Raw genomic sequence first — 21,686 nt, 5'->3', positions numbered from 1 at the left:
GAATCCACCTGCTAACTTTTTGGCTTGAGATAGATACTAATTACGCTGAGCTATGTTCACTTTTAACTTTTTTACGATTTATTAGTAAGTTTTTTAATCTTAAAACATATTAATTCTTACCTAAATTTAAAAAACAGTGCTACTTTGTTGAAGATTTTTTTTTCAAAATTTGACCCATGTTTTCAAAATGTAAAAAAAAACTATATTAACGGAAAAATGTTTTAAACTTAATTTTTAAAACGAGCCTAAATTTTGTTAATAAAAGATTGATGTATTATTATTATTTTTTAGTACAACATATGGAAGTGAGAAATCGAACTCACTAACCTCTTGGTTGGAGATATATAATTACCGCTAAGCCAGGCTCGTTTTGGTAAAAATTTATGTATTATTAAAATGTTACTTTTATGATGTATTTGGCCATGTGGACATATTATTTAAATGTTAATTGATACTTGAACTCAACATGATCATTGGAAGACCTCTAACTTGCCCAGATTATGTGAAAATTCAAACTTTCGACTTTTAAGAAATGTTACTAGTGCGTCAGTGGTTGAATAGTGTTCAAATTAAATAAGTATGTTTCCTCCAAAATAAATAAGTATGATTGAATATTTAGATTACATAAAAATGTTAAATCATAAATTTAATATATCAACTTTTAGATTTGTGTGTAATAGATTAATATTAAAAATTGTCTAATAGATCCACAAACTTTTAGTTTCGTATCTAATAGTTAGGTTTGTCAACTTTCAATTTCATGTCTAGTAAGTCGTAGACGACTTACCTTTCTAAATATTATGAATCTATTTAATTGCATCTTGAACTTTCTATTTATTTATTTATTTTATCTATTAGATACGTGAACTTTAAAATTATTGAATAGGTCAATGATTTATTAAACACAAATTTGAAAGTTCATGAACTTAAGGGGAGGATTAGGGCCGGGACTGTTAGTTGTTAGACACAACTGTAAAAGGTATTAAGCCTGTAATTTAACAAAAAAAAAACAAATTATAAGAGAAAAAAAGAATCAAATTGTGGGTATATTTTCAATAATTCCCCCTAATTTTATGAACAGGGCCGACCGATTAGAAGGCCCAATTACAGGTAGTGGAAGCCCAATAAATTGGGCTCTTACATGAAGATGGCCAGTAACAGCAAAATCCACGGCCCAAACGGTCAGAGTGATTTCGACGCCAACTTACGTTGCAGAATGCAGAGGAGTGAAACGACCAATTTCCCCGCCAAATTCCCAGCCCTACAGAGAGAACTCCGGGAAAAAGCTTCAGAGAGAGAGAGAGAGAGAGAGAGAGAGAGAGAGAGAGAGAGAGAGAGAGAGATTGTAATGGAGGAGAGCGAGAGAGAAATCAGAATCAGAACCCTAACCGGAGAATCACTGACCGTCGTCATTTCCGGCAGCAGAACAATTGATGACCTCAAACTTCTACTCAGGCGGAATTTCCCGTCTGCAACCAATTCCCCCAATTTTCACCTCTTTTCTAAGGCAATGAACATCTTCTCCCTCTCTCGCTCTCCCTCTATTCGTGTCTTTTCTTTTTCCTCTTGTTTTGGTCTGTCTGGTGATTGTTCGCATGTTCATTTCAGGGTAGCAAATTGAAACCGCAGAGTCTCATTGGTGCGTGCCGCATTGACCATGGCGAATTTCTAGTTCTCATTCCATTTAATAAGAAGGAATCTTCTAAGTCCCAGTTACGCGATCAATATGAACAGCGGTCCAGTGTTTCGGACAGAAGCTCGATTTCTCAATTCGCTGATTCTGCGTGGTCCGATATGGTGCAGGATTTATCGTATTTACATGACTGCTCTCTTCAAGGGAGAGATGAGAATGTCCACGAGCGTGAGAGAGGGAATTCTGAAATTGGAGACGTAGAAGCTGAATTGGTAGGGACATCTAGTAGTAGTTCTTCAAGTTCTAAAGCAAAAGGAAAAAAGGGTTTTGTTTTTAATGACTTGAAAGGGAATGATGACGTTTTGAGGAACTTACTATCGTCTCATACTGAAGGATTTTTAAATGAACACACTTGTGAAAACTTTCTTAAGTTTTTGGAGTCAGTGGATTGTTTATCGGACCCACGCAATGGGGAATGTATGTTGGCAAAACAAGCTAATTCACGAGGAGCTAACAAAAAAGTGCCACATAGAACATATTCTCCTTCATGCCTGTGTCCAGTATGGTTGAAGAAGATAAGGAAGGCATTTTCTTTCTTAAATGTTTTTTCAATGATTCTTCAACTACAAGAGAAAATTATGACCGTAAGTCGATTGGAGCAAGCAATGGACCTGCTACAGAACCATGGAATTACAATTTGTACAGAGGACATAAAGCACCTCTCGCTTCTCTGTCCCAAGGTACTTGATTCGGTGTCCAAGTTTAATGGGGTTCATAATATCATCATAAACTGCACAGAAATTATCGGATGACATTTTACATGCTAAAGAATGAAAAAATGACTCAAGCCGCATAAATGCATTACAAGTGATGTATAATTGTCAATTTGTTATGACTAGGTTGTTGTTTGCATTGTGTATGGATTCCTTGAGAACTCGCGTAATTACATTATCAATCATTCATCTAACTGACGGTTTTAACTACTATATATTTTGCCTGTGCCAGGCAGTACATTTTGCAAGTGGCAGTTTGGAAGATAGTTGTGATGATACGCTTTCCATTGTTATTTATTTGTCCGAACAAAATGGTCGATGGAATGATGGCAATACCGGTAAGGTGAAATTTCAGAACTTGATTGAGAAGTATTCAGCTTTTCAACTGGTCATGTGCTTTCATTTGCCTTACATTGTTGCTGTACAGCATGTAAACCGTGATGCACCAAAGGATGTCACTCTACTGAAGAGACGGGAAAGATCCTTTAAATTTTACCTTTGGGAGGCTATTAAGTTCCATATGGTGTGTTAACTGTTTCTTGTCTCTTTGGTTCAGTTATATTATATTTTCACTAGCGACGAAATGACTTTAGAGCATCCATGTTGCCATTCACATTGTTGAAGTTAGGAATGTTCTCCTTTCATTTTGGTGGTAAAGATAGATTGAAATATTACTACATCGCTGAAATGAGCTCATGAGGGTATATGACTAGTCATTTGGACAGGAGTTTGTTTACTATAAACAACAACAACAATAACGGGGACATGAATTTGATCCCTATAATTATTTGATCAAAAAGTTGGCCAATAATCATTCTAAGCTGTGGATGCCAGATGTGCTTTTAAACACATGGTGCCTAGCATTAAATTATCCAAATCATCGTATTATGTCTCAATAATTAAGATGGCTTTTGAAGTATTGTTTTACCACTTTTCTGTGGCAACGAGTTTAAGATCTGACCAGAAGTGTCCATTTGATCGAGCGGCTATTATGGTGACCTTAAAACGAAAAGATGGTTAACGTTCTATAAAAAATTTGCATTGCAGTCTGAACTTCTTATCTATGTATTCATTTGGGATTCTTTTATTTTAATCAATATCCAATTTTATACGAATGGGTATAATTGATTGGCGGGTGGAGAATGCAGCTTAGACATGGAAGCAGAAGTGAGATATGCGTACCTTTTTCCTTGGAAGATTTAATCACACCAAAAGAGTCTTCTGTCCATGGGGGTGAAGAAAAGCGACGAAAGAAAAGTGATACGGCTTCTTCAAGTTCTAAATCAGACCAAATACAATGTCATGTATGAAATCAATCTCAATTTATACGTAGTTGTAGAGATGTTTAATTCTCTTTTTGCAAGTTGCCAATGCATAATGCCATAATCTAAAAGAGGAAACAAAACATGTTTTGAGCTTATTTGATGTTGACTTTCTCCGTAAGAGATGTGATTTTTCCTTGCAAAAAAAAGATATGTGGTTTTTTAAATACTTCCATCTCATAAAGTATGCATGTTTTTTTTAGTATAACATGTGGAGGTGGGGATTCGAAGTCATGTAGGTGCCTTAATCAGTTTGTGCTCAAATTGACATAAAGTATGCATTGCATGTCGTGTCTACTGGCCATTCACTTTTGCACTTTTGACCAGCAAAGTTCATATTAACGTATTACATACAGCAATTAATGAACCCAAAAGTTATACCCCTAATTTTATGTTTATAATAATTCAGGGCACAATTTGTATGATTAATTACAACACCCTTATGGTTTTTTTTGTGGCTCGACAGGACACTTCAAAACTCTTACCTGAGATAATGGTTGAACATCTTAAAGCGGGTGTTGGATCTGATGGCCAGGTACGTTGGCCGAGAAAGTGAAACATAGGCTCAACTTTTATTTAATTGATAAGTCAATATGTTTAGTCGTAGTCTGTCATTGGCTTTATCTACTGGTTGACTAGTCTATCATTCAATGTAAGAGTAGAATTGGTATGAAAATTTGTCTTTTTCACAGGTTGTTAGTTGTTAACTGAGAACTATGATATGGGTGATTCTCTAAACAGATAGTGCATGTGGAAGATATTGCGGCTAGGAAAGCTAATTATGTGGAAATTCCAGAGGAACTTTCAAATAATGTTATATCAGCACTCAAATGTATTGGTGTTGAAAAATTGTATAGCCATCAGGTATGATTAATTTTTATGCTGTTATTTAACAAGGCTTACATTAATCTTATTTCACTTTAAATATGCATTGAGTACATTTTTATGCTCTTCTTGGCGCACTTTGTTGAAGTCTTTTTGTGATTATGACAAGTTTTTTTTCATTAAGGCTGACTGGAGTGTACTTTTGTCTACTTCTTGCCTCACGTGTGGGTTTATATTTACGTCTCCATACCCTCTTCTGTTTATCTCCTTTTTGGGTTCAATACATTTTTAATATTGTCTTTTTGTATAATAAAAAATATCTGTTCTGTATTTTCTATTACAATGAACTTGATAGGCACGGTCAATTGAAGCCTCCTTGGCTGGAAAGCATGTTGCCGTTGCCACAATGACTTCAAGTGGAAAATCTCTTTGCTATAACCTGCCAGTTCTTGAATCAATGTCTCAAAATGTCACATCATGTGCTCTTTACTTATTTCCAACTAAGGTATGTTTTCTGCTGCATTATTACATAAGTTGTTCCGTACGAATTTGTTTTTGTATTGAAATAATTAAAAACTTCTTTACACATTTAGGCCTTAGCTCAAGATCAACTCAGAAGTTTGCTCGTCATGATGAAAGGATTTAGTGATAACCTTAACATTGGCGTTTATGATGGTGATACATCTCAGGCTGATAGGGTTTTATTGCGTGATAATGCTAGGCTGGTAATTTATCAAGTCCATTTTTTAACCTCCCCCCTTCCTTAAATTTTAGTCCAAAAACCAAGTTCCTACCCGAAATTTTCTGTTCTTATACAGTTAATCACAAATCCAGATATGTTACATGTATCAATCCTGCCATACCACAGACAATTTAGTCGGATATTATCAAATCTTCGGTATTGTATCTAACTTTACAATTTCTCTCTCTTTGTTCACTGCATGGTTCCACTTTCCATATACTTTTATCATTTTTGCAGATTAAATTGTCTATATTGTACGTATTTACCTCAAGACTTTTTCTCATAATCAGTTGATTTTTTTTACTTAGATTTGTACTCATTGATGAGGCTCATACTTATAAGGGAGCATTTGGATGTCATACTGCACTAATACTACGGAGACTTCGCCGGATATGCTCACATGGTGTGGATTGTTATCTAACGTGTTATTGAAAATTGAGGGAGTTTATTTATCTAAACCTCTAACTTTTGTCGTGAAATAAAATCTGATCTCTCGTGCAGTGTATGGAAGTGATCCTTCTTTTATATTCTGCACGGCGACTTCTGCAAATCCGCGTGAACATTGTATGGTAATAAACCTTGTTCCCTTAGTTAAGATGTCTACTGGTTTTTCAGTAAATAAAATCTAGAATATTTTGATTATGCATCCTTTTTTCCTTTCTCTTCTTGAAACTCATTTGAAAATATATAGAAGCATCTTCAACAGTGCAATAACATCAACTTTGAAAATGATTGGCAACGAGTATATCCTTGCATGTCATTTTTCCCAGTCATATTCTTTCTGGGAAAAATCAACTTTGACTTCATTCTTTCTGAATATTATATATATGAGCTGAAATTCCCTTTTTTGTAATGCTTCAGGAACTTGGAAATCTGTCAAGCTTAGAGCTGATTGAAAACGATGGAAGTCCTTCTGCCAGAAAACTTTTCATCCTCTGGAATCCTATTAAGGTGCTGTCCGTAGGTCTGTTAACATAAATTGACACGATACAGTAGTACTGATTTGCCCTTGTTGCTTCTGTGGTACAGGCCTTGAAAAATTATCAGAGAGATATTGATTCTCTGCAGAGTACAGAAAAGAATGTTAATTTCAGAAATCCAAGGCAACAACTTTCCATGTTTACTGACTTTGGTGGATGAGGGCTAATCTCTTTATTATATCATTTAACACTTTGTTTGCATTTCCAGCCCAATTATGGATATAGCAAGGCTCTTTGCGGAAATGGTTCAGCATGGACTTCGCTGCATTGCTTTTTGTAAAACTCGTAAACTTTGTGAACTCGTTTTATGCTACACGTAGGTGATATTTCTAAGTTTTCATATGTCATTCTGCGCCTTTTTGTTTTATATTTTATTTTATCACTTATGCTTACTTTAATTTCACATGGCCGTTTAGTGAAAATTCCAACTCAAGTTCTTGTTTGTGGCATTCATTATGAAGTTGTTGCAACTATTCTTTTCATTGTTATATCATTGTTATAGGCGTGAAATTCTTAAGGAGAGAGCACCCCATCTGGTACAATCTGTGTGTGCTTATCGTGCTGGATACACTGCTGAGGTATAGAAGATGCCTTCTATTGTTCAAACTCGACAAATCTATACTCTCTATATATTTATTTTTGTATCCTGGAACTGAAACCAGGATGGAAGAAATTTTGTTTTTGTCATATTCCATAACAAAATACCGATACGAAGTTCTGTGCATCTGAGAATGGTGTTCACCACTAATTAATTTTTTATTCTCGCTAGTATTCAATAGATAGTTGTTAGACTTCTAATGGACCAGAACTCATGTTTATTTGCATTTTTAAAATACTTAGTGTATCCCGTTCTCTTAGGTTCTGGTTATTATGATTTGGGAATTTTTAATCATGTTTTGGGCTCCAAGGGCATATTTGCGTAGGATAAAAGGAAAATGATACTGCTCTTCTTTGTAAAGGAGCTTGCTGTTAGTGTGCGAAGCATTATTATGTGTGAGGATGTGATGTTCAGAAATATAAAAAGGAAAAAGCTAACTTCTCGATTTTGAAATATAGAAAGGAAAAAGACGTTAGATGCAATAATCAGCCACATCCCAGATTTTCCAGTAAAGGACATGAAACATTCCAGCCCGACCATATAGATGTTATTACTTTTTTGGGCTTTTAGCAGGTCATCATGCATGTGATATATGATAGCATGTGTATTATACAATCTTTATGAGCCTCATGATCCAAAAAGTGCGTATTTTCTGAGTTGGAATTCAAATGGAGCAGGATAGGAGGAGAATTGAGAGTGACTTTTTTGGGGGGAACCTTTGTGGCGTTGCCGCGACAAATGCCCTTGAATTGGGTATTGATGTAGGGCATATTGATGCAACTCTGCATTTGGGCTTTCCCGGAAGTATTGCTAGGTAAAGTTCCCTACTCTTTTTCATTTTCTTTGGTCTTTTGACTATGTCCTTTATTTGGTCCTATTGGTTTCAACTTTTCTTATTCTTCCTTGTGCTGTATACCTTTTAAGCTTGTGGCAACAAGCTGGCAGGGCAGGAAGGAGAGAAAGGACTTCTCTCTCTGTGTATGTTGCATTCGATGGGCCACTTGATCAGTATTTCATGAAAAACCCTGAAAAGCTTTTTGGGAGCCCAATTGAGTGCTGCCATATTGATGCTGGAAACCAACAGGTTCTAATCTGATAGTGATCCTTTAAATTGGTACCAGCTTTAGTGAAGTTTTACTCTGATATTTATTGATGCTGCTTCCACAGGTTCTTGAACAGCATTTGTTATGTGCTGCACATGAACATCCAATAAGTGTGCTTTATGATCAGAATTTTTTTGGTTCTGGCTTGAACACTGCCCTAACGTCTCTAAAAAATAGAGGAGATCTGATTCCTGATCCATCATGTGGCTCATCCAAAAGTATTTGGAACTATATTGGGCAAGAGGTATAAAATTTGTCTCATTTGATTCAGACTCTATTCGTTACTCACCAGGAATTTGATTGATATAAACCTGTGGTAAACTGAACTATTTTGCACTTCCTTATGAATATTTTCTAGAAAATGCCTTCCCGCGCAGTTAGCATCCGAGCCATTGAAACAGAGAGATACAGAGTTGTAGACCAGCGGCAAAATGAAGTTATTGAAGAGATTGAGGAAAGCAAGGCTTTCTTTCAGGTAACTGCTGTTTCGAAAATAAGACCATCGACGTAGTTAATAAACAAGATCCTTTCTAATTATTTTATTCAAAGAGAATAATAAAAGCTGTCAGACTGGATTCTTTCGTTTCTACTCATTGATTGCAATGTTGCATGATCATCATTCTATGAAACCAACCATATAGGTTTCTGGCTATGTGATTCAGGTATATGAAGGTGCTGTTTATATGCATCAAGGACGAACTTATTTGGTCAAAAGCTTGAATTTGTCAAGTATGCTTGCTTTCTGTGAAGAAGCTGATCTAAAATATTACACAAAAACACGTGATTACACTGACATTCATGTTATCGGTGGTAATATGGTACGCTTTGAATTATTGACTTCATGTTTTTCGTGCTACTATTTTTTCTGAAATTACATATTTGCTGCATTTGGTTATCATATCTTCTCTAGTTTGGATTTTGGAGAGTGTATTTCTCTTTTAGAATTGTGAGTGGTCCGTTTCAGAGGGTTGTGACTTTGGCCTCTTAGATGGACAACGTGGCATTAATTTAAATCCATAAAAAACAAAATTGTTATGGTTTTGTTATGTACTTCTCTATTTTAAATAGTGTCATGTTGTTAATTAGGCTTATCCAAGGAGATTTCCAAATATTCCGCCCTCAAAAACAACTGCTCAAGCAAATGATTGCAGAGTTACCACCACTTGGTTTGGTTTCTATCGTATATGGAAAGGAAGTAAACAAATTTTTGATACAGTGGATCTCTCACTTCCCAAATATTCATATAACTCTCAGGTGGTATTTAAAAAATTAGGATACTCGTGATTCATTCCTTAATCAATTGGCCTTGCCACCAAATCAATTGGCCTCTCCCATTTAATCCTGTTTATTTAACTTTCCCTTGTTAAGCAGGCAGTCTGGATTCCAGTACCACAATCAGTAAAAGAAGAGGTGAAGAGGAAAAGCTTCGACTTTCGTGCAGGCTTGCATGCTGCTTCACATGCTCTTCTGAATGTAGTGCCATTGTAAGTTTCGCAGTAATGTGTTTAAAATTTTCTTCGAAGGTTTCCTTTTTGGACCTTTTTGTTGCTAAAAAGTGAATATACCATTTTTTATTTATTATTATTTTTAATGAAAAAAGCGTTGAAATTAGTGCCCTACAAGAGGGAGAGAAAAAAAAGGAAGAAAGAATAACGGCCTAAACAGGGATCAACCAAAAAACTGAAAATACCTGATTAGAAGAGATTGCTAATCCTAATTAATGAAAACTATTTCCTGACATTTTTTTGGTAAATTTTTATTAGGTCTGAAGCTTTGGCTTAATAAGAAATATTTCCTTTAAAAAAAAACCTAGAAATGTAGTCTGCTATTTTCCCAATCCTATATGTTTAGCAGATTTTCAATCTCAGCTCATCATTGTATGTCTAACAGACGCATAATATGCAACATGTCTGACTTGGCTCCTGAATGTGCAAATCCTCATGATACTCGCTATTTTCCAGAAAGAATACTGTTGTATGATCAGCATCCTGGAGGAACTGGTATGTCAGTGCAGGTGAGAAATTTTAGCTGCTGTATTTATCCTAAATGTTAGATGTGAGCAATGCTCGAAGATCCAAGATCCTAGAATTTTTAACTACAGTTAATTTTTTTTCTTCCGCAAAATAATGGTTAGAATATGTTTGGCTTTCATTAATAAGAACTTAACTGAACTTGTAACAGATTCAACCCGTTTTCATAGAGCTGTTGAATGCTGCTTTGGAACTTCTCACCTCTTGCTGCTGCTTAGGAGAGACCGGCTGCCCTAATTGTGTCCAAGTATGGTTCAATACCTTCCCGCACAACACCCCCCCCCCCCCAAAAAAAAAAAACCTTCTGCATGGTTCAAGGTTAAAAGTGATTTTTTCTTTTGTTCTTTTCCCCCAGAGTTTGGCCTGTCATGAATACAACGAGGTTTTACACAAGGATGCAGCCAGTTTAATTATTAAGGTTTCAACTTGTAATCTATGAGTCCTAATTCTTTTTTGCTCGTGCAAGTTTTATGGTCATTAACTGCGTCATTCATCCACTCAGGGTGTTCTGGATGCTGAGAAATCATATTGCAGGTAAATTCCTTGACTTCATGAATCTATTCTCGGACTGTTTGATTATAATATTCTGATGGCAGGTAAACTTGGATGTTCTTGGAGATTCATGCTCTCTTTCTGCTGCAAGAAAAGGACCCAGTTTCTATTTTTAAGATAGGTTCGGCAAGTTTTGATTCTCCATTAAAAAATAAATTTTGCTTCTGGAGTCGATTATGAAACAAGCATATTACAATGTTGGTCAGTTTAAATTCATTAAGCAGGTTATCATGGATGTTTTTGTTTCAGGAATTAGGAGATAATTTTTGGCCACTCCGAGGAGAAATTATCGGAGAGTCCTCAAATTAGAATGTCACTGTACCCATAATACTTAACTGGATTGGTGGAATTATAATCTGCGGAAAGATACAATCCGGCTCCTTCAGGTGAACCACTCTTATTAGATCTTCTCTAGAGGTCTTTTGCTTCAAGCAGGCATTGTGGGTTAACTAAAGACCGATAGTCATTTTTGAAAGTTCTCGGAAGAACCTTTTTCTTTCAAAAAAAAAAAAAAAGAACCGTTCACATCGTGGTGAGATTTTAAGCATATTGTTTTCAAATATCATTTTGGTGTGATCACTTGTGAATTAACGCAACAGAGAGCCAACCTGAACATAGTTTAACTTGTTCACCTGATACATATCCCCAACTAAAAGGTCGTGGATTCGAATTTCCACCCCTACAAGTTGTACTAAAAAAAACTCGAGAACAGTGCAATTGGAGCGAAAGAGGGTTGGTTATTGGTTTAAAAATACTGATTAATTATCTTTTAACAGGATTGCTATATTTATTGTTCTCCTAATGAAACGAACAGTCTTACTAATTTAGAACTACATTGTTAACTGAGTTATCTATTGATTTCCATCCAGTTTACTTGTGATTATGTTTTTAGTTAAGCAAACACGATATTGGTGTATACTTGTGAATGGTCTGTAAGTGATTTCGGAAAGATATTTGTCTTTATTTCTGTATATGAAGCGAAGATTATTAATTGGTCTTTGAATTATTGCTTCGTCCCTATTAAATTTGCTGGCATTCTAATGAAGATAAGAGATGGTGCTGAAATAGCCATACTGTCCTCTCTGTGCCCCCGAGCGCCGCAGCGCTGCGCATTTGACTTGAGGATTGAGATAGGCATGGGCGTTGGGGTGCTGAGAGCTCAACGACCTGCTTTGGTTGTTATTGAATTTGTGGTGATAATAATCATGTCCATTCATCTTAACTTTTAGGAAATTTCTTCTCTAATTTTGTTGGTCCAATGTTTATCACTTTTTTTAGTTGAACAATATGTGGAATGAGAATGAATTCAAACCTCCAACTTTTTAGTTGAGAATATATATCTTAACTAGTCGAGTTATGTTTGAATTGATTGATTGCGATTTATATTTGACTTGGTTAGTTAAGTTTGGATTGATTGATTGCGATATATATTTGACTTGCATATCTGTCGTAATAAGCTCTTACATAAGAGTTTGATCATATCTCAATTAGCTACAATGACTGACCTATCTTAATGGTTGGTTTAAACGTTGGAAATTTGCACCTCAACTTTCTTTCTTTCCCTTAGTTTATTTTGTTTAACGAGACATAACCATAACGTTGGAAATTTGCACCTCATCTTCCTTTCTTTCCCTTTCTTTCCCTTAGTTTATTTTGTTTAATGAGACATAATCATAATATGACAAGGTTTTTGGAAGCAATGCTACAAACCAACTGCAAGATATTTTTCGTACAACACATTTTACAATCATAATTTCAAATGCCAGTGTGATTTGCACAGTTCATTGAATAATTGTTCAATAGGCAAACTTGGGAGGACATGTTTTGTTAGTTCGTTTCACATTCGACATAATTTTGAATTGAAAAAGATTCAAATCCTAACCTCCCATGGTAATTCAATGAGGACTCAACTTGATTCAGCTAATGCACAGGAGAAGATGTATGGTATGGACAATAAATATGTTTTGCTTACAACATAACTAGAATGTTCAGACAAATTATTAAATCTATAGCTTGCAGACGATGAGGGAAGCGAAGATTAAAACAAAAAAAAAACAAAAAAAATCTACAGCTTGGTGGTGGGAGAAGAAGCTATCATCAACCAAAAATGGGTTCCCAGAGCCATTTTTCCTCGTTACATTTTGAACTTCTCTAAGTGTGTAAAAAATCATCCTTTTTTGTTTCTCTCTTCTCAAGAAACTAGGGTGGAGAAAACAAAACCTCCTAAGATAGTCAAAATTGTCTACTTTTGAATCTACAATGAAAGCACTGGTGGAAAATCAAGTAGTAGTACACTTTTTTTAACTAGTAATGCAATCTTGAAAATAAAGGTGGCTTTGGTTTATATAACGTTTCCACAGAGGTTTGTACCTGCTTATGGCCAGCTTCAACCATGGCTTCATGTTTCCATTGAAGTGAATTACAGCTGCACTCTCGATCAAACGATTGTCGATGTTCAGGTCATAACCCAATCCCAAGACGTGCCATCTCCGATCAAGTGGTTCTGTTAGCCCGTAGAAGGCTAATAAACCAGGAGGAAGAGTGCCTGGCTTCCAAAGCAAACCGTCAGCATTTTGTTCCTGCCAGTAATGATACCGAGCAGTTACGTTTGCTTTCCTCCATGCGATCAGATCAAAGACATTCATGCCAAATGCCCATCCACAAGCCTGTGGGTCAAACTTTGAGCTTATGATTGCATTTGAAAAGTTTAGGTACTTGTAATAACGATGAAACGCTTCGAGACAAGTTTCAACTGCTCCATTCACGTTTTCATGCAAGTCAAGAGAAAATAGTGGCGTTAGGTCTTTCTGGACTACGACATCATCGTCAAGAAACACTACCTTCTCTAGTTGTGGATAGATCTCTGGAATGTAAAACCGAAGATGGTTCAACAGCAACAGGTACTTTGGGTTTCGCAATTTCGGTTCAACTGCCAAATCTTGAAGTCCTCCAAAATAATACGCTCGTGTATTTGGATCAAGCATTTGTTTCAGAACAGGAGCATAAGAGGCATTTAGCCAAGAGAAGTCCTCAATCTTTTGGACTTCTATAGTAGATCCTTTGAAATTATTACTAAGGAACCAAGTCTGCATAGCTCCATAGTTGATCTCATTTGTGACAATGTGGAAGACCAACTGTTTTGGATGATCAGCATTAGAAACCGTGGAATTGACAACCACAGACGTCGCCAAAACATTATCCGAAAATATGCAAAAATGATAGAGATTATTATCCACAACGCGCTGGGAGTTTCTCCTCTCATCTGCCAGTTCTTGGAAGGATGGGTATTCCATCCAGTCAGCTATGAGCTTCACATTTAGGCAGTGAAGACTCTTAGGAAGAGCCTCAGCTGCAAGTTGCCCAAACACTGTGCTCTGTACTGTGGCAGCGTTGGCCCGCTCTTCAAGGGCTTGAATATGAGACTTCATTGTCATTATTGTAGTTGAAATATCATAATGAGCATTTTGTGCCTTGAATATTAGAGAGGATAGGCTTTTAATTATGGGCTCTGCTTCCTCTAGAGTGATGGGCTCCCCTCTCATCACAGCTTTAGAAAGCAATAGCTGGGAACTTCTGATCTTTGAGCTCAGCTCCCAAGCAAGGTGAAGATTGCTATGCTCTTTGGCAATAACAACATAAGCTTTGGCGAGGGTGATTTGCTCCGCCAATTGTCGGGAAAATGATGTGGCACTTGATATTTCTTCAGTGAAATTTAATCTGTCATGAGCAACCTGTTCAATTCTTGAATTTCTCTCCTGGAGAAAGAGGGATCAAGGTCAGGAGTCACCTAACGAACATTTGAGCCATAATATGCAATTAAGAGAGAAAAACTAATAAAGAAAACTGAAAGATCCTCCATGAGCCAATTCTTGTATGAGAAAACATGCTGCTAGTCAATTGTTTGCCATGAATTGGCTTCCTTATGAAGAGGAATGACAATTGCTATGAAAAATTCATTCATACGTAAGATTACTAGAGTTTATGAGTCCAAGTTACTATAATCCTTGTTTCGACACGAACTACTACTTCCATCTGTCTATACCCCAATTGTTTTTAGAAAATAACATGTCACCCTGTCCACCGTGATGTTATGCTAATGTCCATACTTGTGCTTGTAAGGTGAAATTAGTAAGACATAAGTAGAGTGGAGGTGTCAAGGTGCTGTGGATCAGAGAAATAGAGGTTTATTTAAGGAGTCACAGAGAAAAAAATTGAATCTGGTAACCATTGTATTTGTTAAATTATATATTTTTACTTCTAAAGTTATGAGTTTCTCTTCCCTTACCCATCTTCGGGCTCGCCTTTAAGATTACTAGCTATCATTGAATTAACGAATTTGAACTATTTACTCTAAAAAGATAAGCAACTTCTTAACATATTGCACATAAAACATAATTTACACAGTCAATAACTCACTGCAACAACTTATACCCTTCATGTTTAATCCTTTTCTGTATTCTATATAATATCTGATCTGTAGCCAATGCAATGTAAATCTGATTTGTACAAGCATAAAAAACCAATGTTTTAAAATATGAAGCTCTAGATATTTTGTTTCAGAATCAACCCATAAACATCACATGATATTTCACATCATCTTGTAAGAGCAAACTGAACTTTTATTTCAAATTTCTTTCAAGAATTGATGTTTAAGAAACCGTTGGTGATTACCATCAAAATTTCCAAACCATGAAAGTGAAGACAACAAATGCTTTTGCTGCTCAAGGAAACTACAGACCTCCCATTACTCTTTTCTAAACAGAACATTCTAAATCCATGAAAAAGTTTTCTTCCAATTACTCCAACAGGATGTTGACAATTTAGCAACTGAAATCACATGCATCCCCAATTTTATAGAAAGATCCATTTTGCATAACTTTAATTTGTCTCATGTCCACCCACACCACTCTACTTCAAACAAACAGTGGCACAACTTCAATTTATCTCCTGTCCATCCACTTCAAATTCCCATTGCCAACCACTACTTTCTCATTGGCTGAAGTGAAGAGTCTAAACAGAATTTCCTTAAACAATTCTTATATCAGATCAGAGTAACTTCCACTTAAAGGTTTAAACAAGTGTAATGACAAAAATGTCTCCTAATTATTTCCTTAACAACTCAAAATCTGTGGTCCTTTGTGAGAGGCGGACCATGTAAAACAGACTCATAAATCCAGTGGTACACAATCAATTCAAATCAAACTTCTCAACATATTAACAAAGCCATCTAAAACACTCTTCGATGAATGTATAGAACTGGCCAGTGTATATTAACAGCCGTTGATACAAACCCAATAATTATCTTAGGTTCTCGTTCCTAATCTTGCAAGAATTAATAACGGAAACATTCAGAGAATAACAATGAAGGGATGAATAAAGAACAACATGATGCAGATGCAAACCAGCTTATTAGATCATGTTGAGCTCATAAACCTTAAAACAGAACAATAACAATTGAATTCATAGATGTAACAGCAGCAGAGTGAGAAACGATTCGGCAAAAGGAAGTTTGAAGACATGAAATGAATCGAAATCCAGAAGCTCAAATGTAGAAGTAAATGAAGAGACGGAGGAAATACCAATACGGGCTGTTCGACGCGATCTTCCCTCTGATTATGGTGAACTACAAACAAAACGAGTCCTACGATTGTGAAAAGCCCAAAAAGCGCCCAGATCCAATGCGAAAACCTCCGTCGAACCGGGCGGCGAAAGTCGGCCGGCCGCCGCCTCATCTTTCACGGATTACTTCGCCCCAATTCAACACGAAATCATAAATCGGAGCCGACCCATCTCCCAGATTCAATCAAGAAGGTAAAAAATCCTCCACCATATCGATGGCTTGGCTCACTAGAACCAGTGGCGCCCTTAATCTCGATCAAGTCAATACACCCTCTTCTTCAGTGTATCGAAATAATCAATAATGCCCACCTTTTTATTCAATCCAAAAACTCGAGAGAAGGCAAAGAATCAGTACCCAGAATCAGAATCAGTCCTACAGGGCCAAGACTAATAAGAGTAAGGCTGATCTGTATGAGCTAGCAGTAATCACACCCACATTCAGAAATTCACAAAAACGGGTTCTTCCAAAAATGAAAAAAGGGGTCTCAAAATTGTAAGAAACGAAAGGAAAGCACAGCTCATGGGAGCATGTGCTGATGCTGCGGTTTTGTAGCTGCCTGATGATCTCAGCCAGCGAGGCTTTTAATGGTAATTACCATATCAAAATCAATTATCAAATGCAATTTTTTCCAACACCATCGTCTTCGAGCACATCAAAAAAAAAAAAATTTACCATCTTTTTTTGTCCCCACCACTGATTTTTCAGCTTCAACCATTAAAAAGTCTCGTCGATTCAGGCGGTTGCAAATAACAAATATAGCGTAAGTTAAAAATATTTGCAAATATAGTATTAATTTTCGAAAAAAAAATTCACATCTCTATCAATGATAGACTTAATAGATGATCCCCTTACAAAATTGTCTTATTTGCAAAATTTTATCTCTTGTATTAAATAAATAAAAACGATCTAATTTTTTGTTTACCCCATCTCCATATTCTTATTAAAAAGGAATACCATTTTAACAAAATTGGAAATTTATGTTGATTATCGGGTTATTTGTTTATTTTTTATAAAGAGATTTTTTTTTTGGAGATTGAATTTTAATTTAGTATAAGTGGGATGGGAAAATTTGAATTCATAACCTCTTTGTTAAAAACAAGTGTCAATTACTACCGAGCTAAGCTTATGTTGGCATATAAAACTTTAATTTAACTTTAATTTTTTTGTTTACTTTAAGTGTGTCACAGTCACAATAATTATATACCAATTGTATACTTTATTAACAAATGGTGGAGCCAACATAAGCTTAGTTCAAGGATGATCAACACCTATGTCTTACGAAAAGATCGTGAGTTCAATTGTCATCCCACTTATTGTACTAAAATACGTAAATAGATAAGAAATGGAGGAGATGTTCTCATGAAAATGATGGTGGAGAGAAAACCAAATTGACAGATGAATTTGTCAAAGCGAGCATAGTTTAGTTGTAATTGACATATATCTCCAACTAAAAGGTTGCAAGTTCGATCTCCACTCACGCATATATTGTACTTAAAAGAAAAGTGATTGATGAAGTTGAGATAACGGTTTATTTATTTATTTTGAAACAAGTTAGGTTAATTGTTGACATGGCAATGACTAAACAAATTACAATACAAATTTTTTCTTTAATAATTGATTCATTAACAAATATTTGGTCTTAAATTTTATCCAACATCTCATATGGTCTAATAATGAACTAAAAATTAAATATTGCCTAATAATATATTTTTAGTACAACAATATACATCTAACTAAATATACATCTAACTAATTAAGTTAGGTTTAAATTGACAACATAATCCATTGATTGATTGGGTGTAAACAAGCCCGAACCTTGATAATATTTTGTTGATATTTTTTTGGCAGATTGAACTTTAATTTAACATTACTTTTTTTTTTATTAAGTCTAGGATACAAGTAACGAGAAAGATACGAATAATTTATTAAGATGTAGGTTTACACTTAACCTTTTTTTTTTTTTGGGATTTTCTGCAAAATTAATCGTCCAACCCAATTGATAATAATTTTGGAAATTATTAAATTAACAACACAGATAATTTCATTTTCCAAAACGAACATCTGAAATGGGCAAGGCTTTTTTTTTAATCAATCAAAATGAAAGCCAGAGAAATGCCGCAAGGAAGACTTTTGTTACACCCAACTAGGAAAAAATAGAGAATTAAAAATTTTTAAGGCAACTTTTATCAGCCACTGAAAAAAAAAAAAGAAAAAAAAGTTACTGGTGTGAATAAAAAACCAAGCCCTGCGCCGACAGAACATTTAGTGTATGATGTCCATTAAACCTTAGCTTCCTGTTTGGTTTCTGGAAACAATTGTCTCTAAACCAGAACCAACTGAGCCAAGACAAGCTCTTAAAAGCAGCCCAACTTGGGATGGTTTACAATTCCAACTTCAGAAGGGATAGGGAAATACTGTAGCCAAACAGCCCCCCAAGCAAAATAGTAGAATGAGTCTTTTCCAGCTAAATTTTGAGGTGGGGAAGGGGATGATTCCATTTTCAGAGCCTTAACTACAGACCAGAAGTGTCTGATATGAGGGGCACAAACTGGGATTAACTTAGGCTGTTCTATCACTACATGTCGGAATCCAGCTGCTTTTTTCCAACCAGTCAGTCTTCAGCTAAGATGTGTTCATTCTGATTTACAGACACAGAGAAGCTGATTTCATGCCATAGTTTGTTCATTATAATCCCAGAATCTAACTCTATTCTTTAAACTAATCTCGGTTGCCATGGAAGAACATGAAGAGCTCACTCCCAAATGTATGATGATCTTCTACTTCTAGCTTGGATCCATTAACAAGAAGGAAATTGAAACTGAAGATCCATTTACAAATTTTTACACCATTTTGTTTTCATGGTTTTCTATTTTAGAGTAATACAGCCAATCATCTTCAGAGAGGAAGCAAAAAGTGAGGCCAAATAAGACTCACAGTATCAGAAGCATCACGATTTCCATCTTGTTTGCCTCTGCAACAACAACAATGGCAGCTGAAAGAAGAAATTCTAACACGGATTCAAGCCAAAAGCCAGAAATTCTTGTGACTTTTTGTGGTGATCAAATATCCTCCAAGTTTCTTGCTTTTCCTCCTCACCGCGATGGTCGGGCATGATGAGTTTTGGATACAGTAATCCACAATCCCACCATGATTCCTCCTCTTGCTTGTGCTGAATTTCTTTACCAGAGACCAGAATGGAGATTGCTTTCTTTGCCCAAGAACCAGCAGAGACACTCTCTGTTTCTTTGCTTCTTCCACAATCACACGACCCATCTCCTTCCCCTGTAGAAATTCCATCTCTACTTGAACCTAAAATCAAACAGGAACGCATCCCAATTTATTTGTGTTCTAAGAGTAATCCCATTTGGATTCTTTTTTAGTGCCATGTTTTAACTCATTCTGCTTAATCCACATTCAACTGATTTCTAAGCCAAGAATCTCATATTTGCACCTATTCACAGATACAACACAGAGTTGATAATATAATATGGCAACGATTGATATGGTAGAAACCTCAGCCCAACTCTAGTTCCATATGCATTCAAAGTGGGGAAGTTCTTCGGCCTCTCTAAGAAATGGGCTGAGGCCAAAGTAGAAAATATCCTATGGAAATATGAAGAGCCCATTGTCTTACCAGCTCATTCTTACACTAAATTTGATTATGAACTACTCTTTTTTTTCTGTCAAGAACTATTCCTTTCATCTCTGGAGTCAATTGGGAAAGGAAAAAATGGAAGACATGACAGAAACTTACTCCTGGCCTTCTCATTTGGCACATATTCTTCATAGACAGAAGAAGCTCGTACGCCTTCATGTCAAGCTTTTCATCGAACACCAAACCTGCACAAACAAGAACACCATCAGAAAAACCCTCCATCGAAAAGTAGCTAATCAACACACATTAGACCTTGTGTTTAACCTTGTTTTGAAGGCTTGGAAACGTGAAGAAGAACGATAGAATCCCGACTCTGAACCGCATGAGACAAGGCCCATTCAAGAGCTCCTTTACCCTCAAAACTAGAATCAACCACAACCATTATTCTATTACCAATCTCGGCCACATATTTCGCACTATCTGCACTGTGCTCATCCGCGGAATGCCCTAAAAGCTCCGCCCTCTGAAAACTCCCAATGGAATTAGCGGCGGGTCTGGCTGGAATCTGCCGGAAACAGACCTGGAAACAGGCCGGCGATCGAGAAACTCTCACCCTCTGCAATCTGGCGTGTTTCCTCGCCATTTTCTTCCCGTGGTGGGTGGAAGAAAAACAAGGTACTTATAAGTCGTACAGGGAATGGAATCAAATTCTAGATACGCCATGATTGGCGTTTGGAATTGAAAAATGGTGCGTTCGTTCATCTGGCAAGTCCAAATTCTTGAAGGCGCTTGTTGTTGGTCGTGTTTCTGAGATGGTTGGGCACCGCTTTGAACGTGCTTGACATGAAATTGAATTAATCAATTAGTTTCCATTTCCATTTCCGCCATTGCCGCCATTGCCATGCACAGCTTCCTCAATTTTTAAATAAGAATAAGATTCTTCTCTTCTTTTTTCCTCTCCTTCCAAGTATGGATTTGTTAAATATTTCCGCACGTCTGCGATCTTTCTAAAATCTATTCCCCAAATTGAACGTGTATGAATAAATTAGGGGATAATTCGTGAACATTTGTATGCATCCACATGAGAATTAAGTCCACGTTCTTATCATATTACGAAAAAAGGAAACAAAATCGTTAAAATATGAAAAATATAAACATAATTTCGCTAATAGATACGGTAAAAGTATATTAATTATTTTTAATTTATTTAAAAATAGAGGTGCTTATTTATTAATTTAAATTTTTTTATATTAAATATCCATAAACATCTATATTTTATCGATATTTTCTATGAAAAATTGAGACATTGATATTTCTATCGATATCGAGATTTAAAACCTATTCAACACCACATGAGCGAAGAATGTCCTAACAGTAAATTTAATATTTCAAGTCTAAGATTCGATCTCCACCAAATATTTTTTTTAATACAATATAATTTTTTGATGGGACATATATATACCTTAATTGAGTTGGTAAATTGATTTCATTTCATAGAAGTTATATTAATTTTCTTTAATTCAAGTTTATTAATTCTTAAATTAGTGTATAAAGATACCTATAATCTTGAGTTTTTTTAGTTATTTATTTGTTATAAATCGAATTAACTATTCTAATGGGAAAATGAAAGGAAGAAAAAAGAAGGCTATGTTAAAGAACCCATAAATTTCTATGAAATGATGGAGAGTTGGGCAATATGGTAGGGAGATATGCAATATAAAACAACAGGTCAACCTCATGATTAATATTCTAGAATTACAAATCAGAAGGCAATCCCATTGAATTAGAAGTATATTATAAGATCCTTGAAAATAAAATATGCCACTGTTTTTAATAACAAACTTTATGCAGAGTTTGGAATGTTATATATATAAATATAGAAAACCTTAAAATATAATCATATCAAAATTGAA

At 35.6% G+C, this 21,686-nt stretch overlaps 3 protein-coding genes across 9 annotated transcripts; 1 reads left to right on the top strand and 2 right to left on the bottom strand.

Moving 5' to 3' along the window:
• Nucleotides 1-1,253: 1,253 nt before the first annotated feature.
• LOC111007140 (UBQ, helicase-c and DEAD-like helicase domain-containing protein) lies at nt 1,254-11,915 on the top strand. Of its 7 annotated transcripts, none has more exons than XR_015791776.1 (30): nt 1,256-1,507; nt 1,609-2,373; nt 2,639-2,749; nt 2,834-2,929; nt 3,555-3,710; nt 4,195-4,263; nt 4,470-4,592; nt 4,909-5,058; nt 5,147-5,278; nt 5,372-5,451; nt 5,604-5,698; nt 5,797-5,864; nt 6,157-6,246; nt 6,325-6,398; nt 6,484-6,591; nt 6,778-6,853; nt 7,551-7,687; nt 7,798-7,957; nt 8,041-8,220; nt 8,335-8,451; nt 8,639-8,794; nt 9,063-9,230; nt 9,348-9,460; nt 9,867-9,990; nt 10,158-10,253; nt 10,362-10,424; nt 10,509-10,540; nt 10,603-10,679; nt 10,808-10,944; nt 11,610-11,915. XR_015791776.1 is itself a non-coding variant. In XM_088125836.1 (27 exons), exons 1-27 carry the CDS (start codon nt 1,349-1,351, stop codon nt 10,542-10,544), a joined length of 3,702 nt encoding a protein of 1,233 aa, XP_087981962.1. In that variant the 5' UTR covers nt 1,255-1,348. The 7 variants fall into 7 exon arrangements, 1 of the variants encoding a protein (XP_087981962.1); XR_015791775.1 differs by having other exon boundaries at nt 11,605-11,915; XR_015791774.1 differs by lacking the exon at nt 11,610-11,915 and having other exon boundaries at nt 10,808-11,561.
• A 590-nt stretch (nt 11,916-12,505) lies between these two features.
• Nucleotides 12,506-16,851, bottom strand: GAUT11 (galacturonosyltransferase 11). Its single transcript, XM_022279697.2, has 2 exons — nt 16,138-16,851; nt 12,506-14,313 (listed from the first exon to the last, which is right to left on the bottom strand). The coding sequence occupies exons 1-2, from the start codon at nt 16,288-16,290 to the stop codon at nt 12,859-12,861; spliced, it is 1,608 nt and encodes a 535-aa protein (XP_022135389.1). The 5' UTR covers nt 16,291-16,851; the 3' UTR covers nt 12,506-12,858.
• A 1,999-nt stretch (nt 16,852-18,850) lies between these two features.
• On the bottom strand, nt 18,851-20,821 carry LOC111007264 (uncharacterized). The gene is made up of 3 exons (XM_022279564.2): nt 20,098-20,821; nt 19,933-20,018; nt 18,851-19,487 (listed from the first exon to the last, which is right to left on the bottom strand). Exons 1-3 carry the CDS (start codon nt 20,414-20,416, stop codon nt 19,197-19,199), a joined length of 696 nt encoding a protein of 231 aa, XP_022135256.1. The 5' UTR covers nt 20,417-20,821; the 3' UTR covers nt 18,851-19,196.
• Between the last annotated feature and the right edge of the window lie 865 nt (nt 20,822-21,686).

Source organism: Momordica charantia (assembly GCF_013281855.1).
Source record: "Momordica charantia cultivar OHB3-1 chromosome 6 unlocalized genomic scaffold, Mcharantia_2.0 BLBB01000006.1, whole genome shotgun sequence".
Lineage (NCBI taxonomy): Eukaryota > Viridiplantae > Streptophyta > Magnoliopsida > Cucurbitales > Cucurbitaceae > Momordica > Momordica charantia.
This window is presented reverse-complemented; position numbering and strand designations above follow the sequence as displayed.

Coding starts and splice junctions, on each gene's coding strand:
- LOC111007264 (XM_022279564.2), bottom strand. CDS start 20,416: ATGGCGAGGAAACACGCCAGATTGCAGAGGGTGAGAGTTTCTCGATCG. Junction 20,019..20,097: donor TTCCAAGCCTTCAAAACAAG/GTTAAACACAAG, acceptor TTGTTTGTGCAG/GTTTGGTGTTCGATGAAAAG. Junction 19,488..19,932: donor GCCAAATGAGAAGGCCAGGA/GTAAGTTTCTGT, acceptor GTTTGATTTTAG/GTTCAAGTAGAGATGGAATT.
- GAUT11 (XM_022279697.2), bottom strand. CDS start 16,290: ATGAGGCGGCGGCCGGCCGACTTTCGCCGCCCGGTTCGACGGAGGTTT. Junction 14,314..16,137: donor GCGTCGAACAGCCCGTATTG/GTATTTCCTCCG, acceptor CTCTTTCTCCAG/GAGAGAAATTCAAGAATTGA.
- LOC111007140 (XM_088125836.1), top strand. CDS start 1,349: ATGGAGGAGAGCGAGAGAGAAATCAGAATCAGAACCCTAACCGGAGAA. Junction 7,958..8,040: donor TTGATGCTGGAAACCAACAG/GTTCTAATCTGA, acceptor CTGCTTCCACAG/GTTCTTGAACAGCATTTGTT. Junction 8,452..8,638: donor AAAGCAAGGCTTTCTTTCAG/GTAACTGCTGTT, acceptor TATGTGATTCAG/GTATATGAAGGTGCTGTTTA.